This window comes from Hippocampus bargibanti, linkage group LG06 (assembly GCF_051943395.1).
Source record: "Hippocampus bargibanti isolate YZ-2025 linkage group LG06, ASM5194339v1, whole genome shotgun sequence".
Classification (NCBI taxonomy): domain Eukaryota; kingdom Metazoa; phylum Chordata; class Actinopteri; order Syngnathiformes; family Syngnathidae; genus Hippocampus; species Hippocampus bargibanti.
In genome coordinates this window covers 23,044,208-23,057,790 of record NC_142739.1, presented here as the reverse complement: position 1 = coordinate 23,057,790, position 13,583 = coordinate 23,044,208, and the positions used below count along the sequence as shown (strand labels likewise).

At 42.7% G+C, this 13,583-nt stretch overlaps 1 protein-coding gene across 2 annotated transcripts; it reads right to left on the bottom strand.

Annotated features, from left to right (window-relative positions):
* Nucleotides 1-40: 40 nt before the first annotated feature.
* nacad (NAC alpha domain containing) lies at nt 41-13,583 on the bottom strand. Of its 2 annotated transcripts, XM_088998937.1 has the most exons (10): nt 13,034-13,580; nt 10,160-10,446; nt 5,110-10,075; nt 4,798-5,019; nt 3,257-3,345; nt 1,902-1,970; nt 1,677-1,823; nt 1,464-1,598; nt 1,269-1,391; nt 41-180 (listed from the first exon to the last, which is right to left on the bottom strand). In XM_088998937.1, exons 1-10 carry the CDS (start codon nt 13,116-13,118, stop codon nt 166-168), a joined length of 6,138 nt encoding a protein of 2,045 aa, XP_088855063.1. In that variant the 5' UTR covers nt 13,119-13,580; the 3' UTR covers nt 41-165. The 2 variants fall into 2 exon arrangements, with proteins under 2 accessions (XP_088855063.1, XP_088855064.1); XM_088998938.1 differs by lacking the exon at nt 4,798-5,019 and having other exon boundaries at nt 13,034-13,583.

The window sequence follows — 13,583 nt, the reverse complement described above, 5'->3', positions numbered from 1 at the left end:
CCGTATGTTAAAATAAATGCAGATCCAGCTAAGCTTACATTTTTATTATTTGCTTTATTCAGCATGTACTGGAGAAGTACAACATACAGTAGCAGCGATACAGAGTGGTACTTGGGCTTTGGGTTGAGGAGGAAGGTGGTAAAGCTTCAAAAATACCTACGCCATTCACATGGTCAGCTCCTGGAAGAAAGAAGCATAGAAATGTGGTCAATGCAAAATTGGAAGAACCGCTACTCTTGTAGTTTTTATTAGCTTATTAACCGCCAGACGACATGCAAAAATGCCATTGTCACTCAAATTTCAGGACCCACAGAATATTGAGTTTTAGGACGACAATGCAGCATAAGAAACCTTAGAGTCTCTTCTCTCGTCTGACATAAAAAGTTAATTCCTAAGTGATGTGGTTCTGGAGTTATCTGAGATTGAAATGGGGGTGCATGTTCAAAACACAATACATTGATTTATTTAGCGCTTTAACAACAGCTGAAGCTGTAACAAAGCGCTAACACGGAAAAAAGGGAAATGCTGACATCTCGTGGAAGGGGAAAAAAAAAACATTGCCAGAGGTCTGACCAGCGCTTTATCGACACCCCCCGTATAAAAACCAACACCCAAACAAATTTAGGAATGACGCTCCACGTCATATTTTCAATTCCCGAATAAATTCAGGGAATGGCAGTGAATGAGTTAAATGGGGGTTGTTTGTTTTTTTAAACCTCTCCCCCGTTACTTGCTGAAAAACTCGTTTTTTTGCTCATTTGTATGCACAGGGAAAATGGGTTTTCCAAAAGTGCTTAGGTGCAGTCATAACAAAGTCCTTCTGCGACTCAGTGTGCACTCAGTGTATCGAGCTTATATAGGTAATATCCGACTTACTACCGAGTTCTGTTCCGACCAAACGGTCGTAAGTCAAAATGGTCGTAGGTCGAAATCCATTCAAAATGTTGAATAGAGACTCGGAAGCTAAATGACTAGCAAACTCCCCCCTCTGGTGTCATCACACGGTCGATTGCTGTGTGAGAGTGAGATGCTGGCTGGCTGGCTGGCCAAAATTATCGTACGCGTTGCCGTTGCGGTGCCAGGCGTAGAATTAAAATTTTTAAAATAGGGTCTGGAGGTCGTGGTCGTAAGTACAGGTGGTCGTAAATCAAGCCGGTCGTAAGTCAGATGTTACCTGTACTGCCATCTAGTGGTAAAAAACAAACCCATTGACATTTTCCAGAACTGAAAAGTGACTCATTCATCCATTCATCATCTAACATCCTCACCATGATAGCGTTCACAATGTCATTCTTGTTGTGTTTCAGCGCACGCACGGCCTTGGCTCGAGATACATTAGCCTGAGCCATCACCAGCTCAATGTCCCTCTGCTCCAGACCCCCGTCGTCCACCTGCAAGGACAACATGGTGCATAGTCATGGCGTTAACGTGTCTTAAAACGTCATCCAGATAAGTGAGTCTACCTCCTCTTCTTCCTCTTCGCTTTCCTCCTTGATGCTCACGCTGGGTGGGACGGGGGGTACCACAGGAGTGGAGGTCATGGGCACTTTGAATTTCTCTGCAGCAGCTTTGTGAGCCTGTTGAGAGAGGTCCTCAATCTGGGACAGAGGGGGAATCACAGACGATGCAGTCAGTGGAAACCAGCAACGGAGATTTATTTGAGAAAGAAGACTTACCTTAGCCTCCCCAAATACGATATAAATATCCGACGCGGGGCTTTTGAACACATCTGGTTGACTAATGACGAACAGGATACTCTTGGACTTCCTTATGGTTATTCTGGTCACGCCGTGGACCGGCTTTAAACCTAGTTTAGACATGGCCTACACGAACGGAGCAGCAGAAGAAACGTCATGATACACTGGCATCAAAATGATTCATGGAAGCATGGCGAGTCTGACCTTGCGGGCTTTCTTCTCGCTGCGGCTCTGCTTTGTTCGGTTGAGGCCTTCGTCTGGAGAGGAGAAGGACTGCAAGGGAGGAAAAATGTCATTTGAGACAATTTTAAAGGACAACCGACACCTCCGGGCAAGTTGTGTCCATAATTTGTAAAATCGCTTCAAATGACTTCTAATGAGCGTATTTTACAAAGATTCCACCCCATATAGCTATATTTTACGTTTTAAGACTCGCGCTGAATAATCAGGAAGTCTTGTTTTCGAGTTGATGACGATGCCTGACGTGACGTCACGGAAGGAACGCCCCTGACCGAGAAAGCGACACACAATGCATTTTTAGGTACTTTGTTTGGTCTGAAAACTTTGTGTTGATCCATGTTGATGGCGAAATTACAAGGAAAACACATACATAACGCGATGGTGAATCGTTGTGTGTTGCACCAATACTACTATTTGATACTAGTCGACACAAATTCCCAGCAGACAAATCAGACCATTTGAAACGGAGCTTGGGCGCCGTCTTGTGCATTTTGTGGGACGCTACATTGGAGTCCTGATGGCTCGAATTGACACGGGAGGACTTCTTTAATTGATTGCAAACATTTATGCTTTCCTCTTCAGAACAATTTGAATCATATTCATAACTGGATGAGTAACAAGAAAGCGTCTTCTCCGAATCTGAAGCCATTGTTTTGATTCTAGAGCAAGGCAAGACGTCCAGGCATTATGTCACAAACAAGGGGGCGGGACCTTCTGACCTCTCTCCGAGAGCCTCCGAGACCTCTCTTATGAAGTAGTTTTGGGACATTTTAACTCATTTTTATTGGTGTTTTGCATTTGACTAAAAATATCAGCCTGTGTGTTTTGGCTATTTTAGATTCTATAAAACATTTCATATGTCAGTTAGGAAACAAAAAATGGTGTCGGTTGTCCTTTAAGAAGCAATGGTGCCAAAATTAGCTCACCTTCTTTCCTAAGATTGCTTAAAACTACTCGACCTAATTAATTTGCTGAAAAGATAGTAGGGCAGGTCATATTATCAAGTCAGGTCTGGAAAGAGCAAGTAGAACATTTCTTGCACCTCCTAATGTCAAGTATCTCACTGATAACGTATCTTTCTAGCCAATAGGTCAAAACTGTTTGTGGATTTTTAGTTCTGCTCCATTTTGCTTGGTACAGTTGGACAGTGCCAACAAACTGGTTGGATTTTTTTAATTACTTTGCCAATTTAAGAGTTAAATAGCTTAATGCACTTTTACATTGCTTGCAAACTATGACGTCAATAAAATGATATTGATATATGAATAAGACTTTGCGCATAACAATCAATAGAGGAAAAAAATGGCATCTGGACTCACCTGTTGATGATGAGGTCTCACAGGCTCGTCCTCCAGCTCAAGGGCTGAGCCGTCACTCTCAGACTCATGACAGGAGGCCACTGGAGAGCCTGGACAGTACAAACACATGATTAGGTGTCTTATTTTATTAATTTCAATGAATTTGATTTACTTTTAATTAATTCAATTAAATCCAATTCCATTGAATTTAATTAAATTAAACTTGTATTAAATTTTATTGGTTTATTATTTTTTATTCAGTCATTCGTTCACCAATTTATTTTATTTATTGGTGTGTGTATTTATTTATGTATGTATTCATGCATTCATGTATTTATGTATGTATTCATGTATTTATGCGGATCAAACCTCTAAAGATGGAGGACACTGAGTTGCTGTGGCGACGCCTTGAAGGGAAAAGCCGAAAGGAAAAGAAGAGATTCGTATATTTATGTATGTATGTATGTACTTTATTTATGTATTTATTTTACTCGTGAAATTTTGTTATTGCTGCAATTCCTCAAAATGCAACAATTCCACCTGAAATGTATCCCCAAGAGTCGAGATGAAATAGAGGCAGCCTTTGGTCTATTTAGGTCCTAAATAGAAATACACAGTTCGTCAATTTTAGTAGCTGTGTATTAAAATGCTGCTCAGGAAAAAAACAGGCACAAAGTTCGGAGCATGTAAATTGAACATGGGTACTGAAAAAAAAAAATCTAGGTCAATATATGAAAAAATTGCTGGTTAAATTTAATAGGCAGAGGTAATTAACTCATTCAGTGCCAGACAATGTGCAAAAATGTGTCCAGTCCAGTGCCAGTTTTTTGTCGTTTTCACTAAAATTCCAGGACTCACAGCCATTAACTCTTTGAACCCTTTCAACAGTAGCCAAAATGGAACTGTATAGTACCACTTAGCAGTTTTTTTTTTTTTTTTTTGACGACGATACTAGTGCAGCATGTTCTACCGGAAACAAATTCCTTGTGTGTTCTACATACTTGGCAATAAAGATGATTCTGATTCTGATTCTGATATTTCGTTTTAGAACTACATAAACATTCAATTTAGCGTAAATAAAACCTTTGACTCTTCTTTTGTCAGAAAAAAAAAAGAGTTAATTTTGAAGTTATATGGGTCTGGAGTTATCTGAGCTTCAAATGGGGGCGGCTGTACAAAATACAATACATGTACAATACATACATATTGATTTAGATAGTATAAGCTGTTTAACAACAACTGAAGCTGTAACAAAGCATTAGCATGGAAAAAAGGAAAATGCTGCCCCCTCGTGGAAGGGAAAAACATTGCCAGAGGTATGACCAGCGCTTTATCAGCACCCACCGCAAGAAAAAACAGAACCAATTCGGGAATGGCGCTCCACGTCACGCTTTTCAATTCCCGAATAAATTTGAGAATGGCGGCGAATGAGTTAATAACGATCATCGCGAGTCAACGCGTCACTGTCAATGCCTGACCTCATTTCTGCTCTTTATTTTGCAATGTATAGTAAGACTACGAATAGAATGATACAGTAAATATCATGTTGCAATCAGACTCACAATTGATTGTGACGTTTTCAGAAATTGCATGGCTGCGGTTGACTGCAGAGCCTCTTGACTGTTTGTCAGTTAGCTGATAAGAAGAGAAGGGGTGGCTTTCCTTTTGACCAGATTCCGAAGTTCTCTCCACCAATCCATTTTTGTTTCCTGCTGCTTCTTTGAGGACACGACTAAGGGCTTCACGGTCATTCTCACTCTCTGGACTCTTGACTAGGCTGGACTCTTACAGGGGAAAAGTAGTGAATGATCACTATTTGATTGTATTTTGAGCTGCAAATATGGGTGATGACTAGCAAAAGACATAATTCTTACCTTTGGTCCGGTTTTTCATGAAGCCTTGTTTGGCGTAATAGGGTGAAGGAATGAAGGATGATTCTTGGGTTGGCTTGGACTCGGCAAAAGTTGTGTGTAAAGCAACACTTGACTCAGATGATGTCGAATGTGCGATGGCGGTTCCTTTGTCACCTGGAACAATTTGCGGGGTAACTACTTGCCCGTGTGAAGGAGAAGTAGAGTTAATTGAGGCGGATGCATAGGATGCGGAGAGGGAAGTGAGTCGGTGGTCTGAAAGCGCTGGTTGGGATTCTTGCACAGGTATGGGAAGCTCATTTTGTGGCTCTGTCGAAATTTGAAGGATGCATGAGGAAGGAAATGGAGTGACTAGTGTGGTGACCTGAGATAATGAGTACTGGTCATTGTCTATGTTGTCATTAATGTCCACTGTGATTCTTCTGTCACGATTTGACAGTGGTCTGTTGTCAAGCATTTCTGCCCTGTTGTCAAGACTGTCTTCTTGGTGTGAGTCTCGGTTTGTTTCGACTGTAGCGTTGAGGTTTGCCGACGTAGAGTTGTCACATTTGCAACTCATTTTATTTTGACGCTTTCCAACTTGATTCTGTGTTCCAGACTTGTTTTTTTTCTGCTGAGGCTCAAACGATGACGCTTTATTGTTCGCCTTTTTTTCTTTCTTCATGATTGGAAGGACGCTGTCAGAATTTACGTTTCCGTTTTTGGAAGCGTGTTTGGGACCAAGAGGCTTCTTTTCGGCATCAAGAATGTCAAGACTGGAATCCGAATTATTGATCACCTTCGATGTCTTGTGTTGTTTCTGTCTTCGCCCTTTCTTTGTTGTGCCAGAATCCTTAGCAGTATCTTGTGAACAACTTTTCAGGGTAGTTTGTGCCGAGGAGGGTGTTTCTTTCTTCTTTTTCTCATTCTGTGAGCAACTTTTGTTAAATACAATAGCATTTTCTTCCTTGCCCATCCCTGAGTTCAAGTGCTCACACTGCTGTCCTTTCGAAGATTCTTTAGTCTTTGGTTCATAGCCATGTTTGTCACTCGCAGGACTGCCATCAATGTTTTTTTGGTGTCCAGTGTCAGGTTGGATCACCATCTCATCCGATTCTGATTGCAAACCATAATTTGCATTTCCAGGGGCATTCGATTTCCATCTGTGATTAAAGGGACCAAAGAATCCATCTAGTAAATTAAGTGCTGTGTTACTATCTGGAGTGATTGTCTGGTCGCCTAGGTGTCTTCCTAGTATGCTTCTGAGTTGTTGGCCTGTTTGAGGTTTACCAATGTTGGTATTATTTAATTGCACTTGTATCATGTGCCTTGTTTGGGTTTCAGAAGCCCCTGCAGGTTCTGGGTCATCATTTGATGTTTCAACAGAAACGCTTGATGGTGTCTCTTCAAGTGGAATATTGGAAACCGATTCTCTGACTATGACATTCGCAAACTGAGGTCTCGCTTCTACAGACAGAGCATTCAGACCTTCACGCATTGGTAGTTCCTTTGAGTCAAAGTTAGTATCATTATTATTGTTGGAATCCATCCATGCTCGTTGTATTTGGGTGTCTATGCTATCGCCGTCATTATTATGATTTAAATTACTGACATCATCATGAAGAAATCTTCGTTCTCCCCCACCTGCCTCTGACAGCTCCTCAATGGACTTCCAAGAAACCAAGTTGGACACAGAAGTCCCTTCTTCTATAAGTTCATTATCTTCTCTCAGATCCCCTTTTCCATCCGTTCTGTTGAGATCCTTCATCTCCGGAACGTAACCAAAACCATTGTCATATGTCTGGTATGGTTCACTACTCGTGTTCAGAATCATAGTCGTCTCTGTCCTTTGGCCTTTTGTGTCACACATATGGACAGTCTCTGACTCTAACTCACACTTCTTGCCCAATGATACGGAAAGAGACTCTCCTGCTCCCCATACTCCAAATTCAGACACCGATCCTAAATGTAATTGGGTTTTGCCATCAAACCAAATCCTGGGTTCATGATCAATTTCCCTTCTTGTATCTGTTTCAGAGTTTTCTCTTTTGGGTGAGATGGCGAGAGGAGAGTGAGAGGATCCTGACGCCTTCAGTACTTTTTCGTCAGTACTCAAATTCTCTTGACCGGAGTCACCGAGACGATGTTCAGGAGTCAAGGTCAGATTGTCTGCCTGGCCTAAAATGACCTCAGGAGAAGTAGAGATTGGGATGTTACTAGGGTTTGGACTAGGGTCTTTTGGGCAGGAGAGAGGAAGCACACCTTTATTCAAGTCATTCGTTGCAGTGGTCATACCCAAACTCAAAGAACCTAAATCAGTAACCCTACAGTCCACACTTTTGAGATCTACTCTGGAGTGTTCATTCTTCTTATCCCAATCTTCCCTCTCAGCTTTGTCAGATCTATTGTAAGAGCCCTGTGATGGTAAAATTCTACTTGCTGCTGCAGCTACGTTGCTTTCTGATATATAAGGACTATGTTTAATGAGCAATTTAAAAGAATCCCTTTCTGGAGAAGGATCTTTTTCTCTGCCTTCCATGGGCTGCTTCGACCTATAGTCGTTCATATTATCGTCATCTTCTGCCGATTCCTTGTGAAGAACTGGATTACCAGGGTCTATTGTCTCTGGTCTCCCAAAATAAATGCAAGGGTAAGACTGGGCAGATGAGTTGTTGTGAGAAACACCACAAGGGCTGGGTTGAGATTCCGCTTGAAAATGAAAATCTTTCATTTCAATCGTTCTCGCGTTTGCTTTTTGATGGACAGCAGTAAATTGCTTTGATGAGATTTCATCCGCTTTTGTTTTGTCTGATGGACTGGAACATGCTGGATCTTCTGTAGGTTTGTGTTCTATTTCCTTGCATGCAGACATGGTAAACATGTCTGCAGAATGACAAGTTTCAGAGTGATCCACTATCATATCTGCACTTGGCTTGGTGTGAAAGATTTCAGCTTGACCGATTGTAGTGCCAGGTCCTGTTTCAGATGCTGATTGTGTTTCAGTCAAATCCACCATCGGTTCTAATGACTGTGCATATCTCTCAGTACTGTACAGATGTTCATCTTCCTCCCCATTATATGAAGCAGAATCTAATGAGTCATCCGTATCATCTTGGAAACAGAATAAGTCATCCAGACCGTCATTTATAGATGTCTCTGAGAGTGTATGAAGAAAGGAGGTTGAGCTGTCTTCGTCGGTGGCACCTTCCAGTACTTCTCTGACGTACTTTCCCTCAACATCATCTTGCTCTTCTTCATCTTCCTCAACCACTTTGACCTCGACATTAGCTCCATCAATTGCCTCTCCACTGCCGTCAGTGTCATCATCATTCAAATCCTCGTCCTCATCATCTCCAACATTTCCACCTTCCACGCTTTTATTCCCATTGATATCATCTGGAGCATAATCTTCTTCATCATCATCATCATCTTCAATGTCTCCTTCCTCCTCCCCTGCTGCATAAGCATCCACATCCTTGCCGTCATTTCTATCCATTACTATTTCATTGTCATCTTCTGTGGGAAATAGAGTGATTTCAAATGAATCTGCTTGAAAAATAAAGTTTGTGTGAGGAGGAAATGGGATCAGAGAGACAGGAATCATCCTTTCATCTTCTGGTGTACCCTCAGAGCAAATTCCCCGAGAAAATATAAGAGAACTGGAGCTAAGATGACCAAAGGCTTCAGGACAGGAACGATTGAGGTGAGTGACAGGTGAGTTGGGACTGGGGTGAGATGAGGCTACATCAGGAGTGACACTTTGGTATGTTTTCTCTCGCTGATCAGTTGTGTGTCCATAATCTACTGCAGATAAACATGGATCGAGATGCAGTTTGAGTCCTGAATAGGTGGGGTTTAGGTCCTCCTCTCTGGCTGTACTAACCTCCTCCACCGGACAGAGGGAGCTTTCAGGTTCAACATCGTCCTCCTGGGAGTCACTGGTGTGGCTACTACTGCTCCTTGGTGGAGATGTATGTGCAGTCACCCAACAAGGGTGACACCTTTCTCTAGAACTCTTGGGCTCATCTTCATCATTTTGAGCTTCTTCCTCTTCAGGTATGGTTGTAGTAGTTATCCCAAGCCGCGTACTCATGGCATCTGGACCTGAAGAGTGCCTATTTAATTCCCCTGCCCTCTCCATTTGACGCTCTGGACTCGTTTGCACCTTTTCCTCACCAACTTCATCTCCAATCTCGGACAAGGAGCCAACAAAGCTAGCACGAGCCTCCGGTGTATCCTCTGAAAGCAACAGATTGGGAGAAGTGGAAGGGGAGGTGGATGATGCATAGGAGGAGGTCCAGCTTCCTCCCTCAGCTGTCATATAAGAGCCAGATGGGGAGGTGACAGGGGAGCAGAGGTCATCGCTGTCAGAGGGTAAGCATGGTGAAGGGGAGAAAGCGGGAGAGCCTGGATATGAATGATGTTTAAGATGTGAGGCATGTGACGCCATCTTGTTTGGAGTGGAAGGCGCCGTATAAAAGAAGTCAGGGTCAAGGGAGGAAGGCACACCCACTTGGAGAGGGTCTACAGAATGAGTTGGTTCAGAAAAAGACAGAGTCACGGGACAGGGCTGCTCATGGACAGACTTGGAAGGCACTTCAACTCCAGCAAGGCTTTGACCTTCTACCTTTGCCATAAAATTTTCATTCTTTTTGATGGGCTCCGGACATGAGGAAGATGGTAATGCAAGACTGTTCACGGGGGAAATATGTATGGTTGTGGGTTGACCATGTTCTGTTGGTTTATCTTCTTCATCCAGGTTTTTGCACTTTTCCTCGTTCATTTCCATCTGGGGCTTTTTTGCCTTTGTCCGAGTTTCAGAAAAACGTTGGATGACTGACGATGGGCTAGCCTGATCACAACGACCATGCACGTGTGTTCCTTTCAAGATCATTGACGGTTTAAGGAGCATCTCCTGGCCCATCACTACCCTTGTGTCCGTGGTCTGCGGATCTGGATAATCACTCTCCACCTCAGAGCCAGTCAGGACCTGGGGTGATACACAGAGCACATATAAAATTCATGCGTTTGCTGCAGGAATATGTAAAATATATCTCCCAAATCTGACACCAACTTTGATTCTTTCCATTTTAACGGACACGAGACGGCCACAAGGTCCATGACCGCCTAATTTCCCGGATAATCTTGGCAGGTTGTTTTGCCGATGGTCAGACCCTTCAGGTTGAGGTCTAGGAGTCTCCGTGGAGTTAGACGTTGCATAAAATATTCTGGGTCCAAATGGGGATGTGTGTGATGGTAGTAGCTTCTGGGGAGTGCCTGGAGAAGGGCTTGAACCACTGTCAGAAGGAGAAGAGCCACTGTCACTGGGTGTCGACACTGTGGATGGATGTCTGCTTTTTCCTGGAAAACAAAATTATTTTACACACTTTAAGGGTTTGAACACATCCGTCCACTTTCCTTTAGCCTCAAAGAAAACGTATGCATCCAACCAAACATCCATCCGAAACTTAAAAATCTTTATAGACGCTTTTTTTGGTTTATTGATTGGTTTTAATGAAGTAATAAATACATTAGTTCAGTTTCTCATCAATATATCCTGAGTAGATGTGATGTGAGTCCCTTTCGGCCACACAGAAGGAACAGAGGCTTCATTTTAAGTAGGCTGTTGTCACCATGACCTCAATCCGCATGCTGATTGGCCATTTCAACACACAAGTTGCACTGCTCTGTGCCAGCCACTGACAAATACGAACACACACGTCACTCTGCCTGTTATCATTGTCATCCTGCTTCCTGAGAACTCCTCATGGCTGTGGCGGGTGCAAGCATCAGCACTTAACATCTCAACTTGATCTCTTCCTCAACAATAAGCTTTGAAGTTTGTTGGTATATAAGCTGAGTCATGCATTACAGACTTGTATGAAAAAAACGCTATAGACCGCAAAGTATGATCATAACTCAGGGCAATGATTGGTCATCATGCTTTTGTTTTTCCAATCAGAAAGTACTAAAAGACAACGAGGTAACTAAGCTTGAATGTGAGCGACAATATCTCAGCTGTCGTTTCTTGAATGGCTATGTGCTAATCGTTTGGGGGAAGGCAGTGAAACAATAAGTGGAGCAGAATCACTCAGGCTGCAGCGCCTTCGCAACATGCCTGAGGGGAGTTAGCTAGTGCGCTAGAGTCAGCTAAGAAGGAAAGGAGAAAAAAATGACTTTCCTTCACGTTTTGTTGCTTTCAAATATACTTAGGATTATGATTTATGTCAGCATTTAAAATACATGAATCCATTGATCATTTAAATTACATTCATTCATTGAGAGTTCAAATTCCTGCAATCTTGAAGGAATAATGCGCAAGAAAAAAACATAGCACAAAAGCAGCATATTTAATTGGTCATAAAATCGTTATGCCGAAATAGCCTCTATTTTATTCTTTACTCTTGACTTAGACATGTCCTGCAGGGCTGCTCATAAAAAAATAACATGGCTGTCAAATGTACGCTTGCGGTCACTAATAATAATACATTTGATTTATCAGCGCCTTTCAAAACTCTCAAGGTCACTTTACAGTCACAGGATACATTTTTCTTTGGGTGAGCAGCGGGAGCTACACAGGCCAGCGTTCACTCAACCCGGAAGTAACCCTAATCTATAGAAAGCGGGCTAGCTAGCTAATAGATAGCTAACAGCTAGCTAGATTAAAATGCAATGTGCCATAAGAAAATGCAAAATAAAAGTGAAACAAGTACCGTATTTTCCGGTGTATAAGGCGCAACCCCAATGAATGGTGTATTTTCTAACTTTTTCTAACGTGTATGTGTGTGTCCAATTTCTGCCATGCTGCTGTCATGATCAAGCGAAAGTAGTAACGCAAAGCTGAAAACCTGGAAAAATCAAAACAAGAAATATGCCGTTTGAAAGTGATTTCTGAGCAAGCACAGACTCCAAAAAATGTTGTGTCCTAAACTCAAATTTTTATGACTTTCATAAATATGTCCTTCGCACATCTCGTCCCCACCATGTAGCAAAAACATCTATGCGTGAGTGTCTAATTTCCGCCATGTGTGATATGTCATGATCCAGCTAAAGTAGTCACGGAAAGCTGATAACCTGGAAAAATTCTAACAAGAAATGTGTTATTTGAAAGTGATTTCGGAGTGAGCACAAACTCCCAAAAAAATGGTGTCCTAAAATAATAATAATTTTTATGAGTTTCATAAAAATATTTTTTTTTATGTTTGAAATTGGCTTTACACTGGGCAAGTCCTTTGCACACCTCGTCCCCACCATGTAGCAAAAACGTGTATGTGTGTGTGTGACTAATGTCACGATCCAGCTAAAGTAGTCACGAAAGTCCGTAAACCTGGACAAATTAAAACAATAAATATGCCATTTGAAAGTGATTTCTGAGTGAGTGTGTTCTTTTTATGAGTTTCATAAATACATATATATTTTCTTATGTTTGAAATTGTCTTTCCATGGGCAAAGTCCTTCGTCCCCACCATTTAGAAAAAACATGTACGCGTGTGTGTCTAATTTCTACCCTGTTTTTATGTCATGATCCAGCTTACCTAGTCACGGAAGGGCGGGGTCACATTTGTATGATAAATTTGACAGTTGACAAAACTGCATACTGCATGATAGACAACAAATGAGGCTGCATGCGCAGGATGACATGGAGGAAGCTGGAGCAGATGAAGCAGTGGGATGAGGATGGGGTTAGGGCAGGGAGGGGTTTTCGGAAGGAGCAGAGAAGCTAGAAAAAGGGGGGACAGTCACACACATGCTTAGGAAGTATGATTTTTGCAATTAACAGGAAATAAGCTGCTGTGTGTTTTAGTGCCCTAAGACGAACGACACAAGTGCATTAGAGCTTCTATTACCAGATAGTCAACATTCTGCCCGTGTATGCTATCACAGTCTTTCGTTGGATTAAAACTGGAAGCGGTGTCTGTTTCTGTCCCATGAGCCCCAAAGATCCTACCTGGTCCTGGGAGCCCGTTGTCATCCTTCCCCTGCCCCGGATGCTCATTGGCGGGGACGGATCTGTGAGCGCTTTCCCCCGGCATGGTTCTCTCGCGGATGCCTCTCCTTGGCTCTGACGCAACAGTAAAAGCCAGAACAGACAAGGTGAACGAAGGCGGGGGGGTTGAAATGGCGATGGAGGAAGAGGAGAGTGGGAGGGAGGAGGGAGGGAGGGAGCGGAGTGCTTAGCGACCCAACAATCTCATCTTCCACGCAGCACGTGTTTGTGGATGAGTATGTTGTTTTCTTCTCCGGTGTAACGAACGATGCTGCTTTGGTCTTTTCCGGGGGATGACGGATTTAAACTCTATCCGGGGGTTATACGCGTGTTTATACACATGTCGAATCCGCAGTTACATGTCCAATTCTTCCCCCCTTACCCCACCCCTTCTTCCTTCTCGATTTTGTCTCTGCGCCAGCTAAGCTCTGACTGGATCTCGGGTAGGTGATGTCAGCAGATTTCATGCATCCATCTCAGTGCTGCCCCTCAACTGTGAAGGAAGATACTG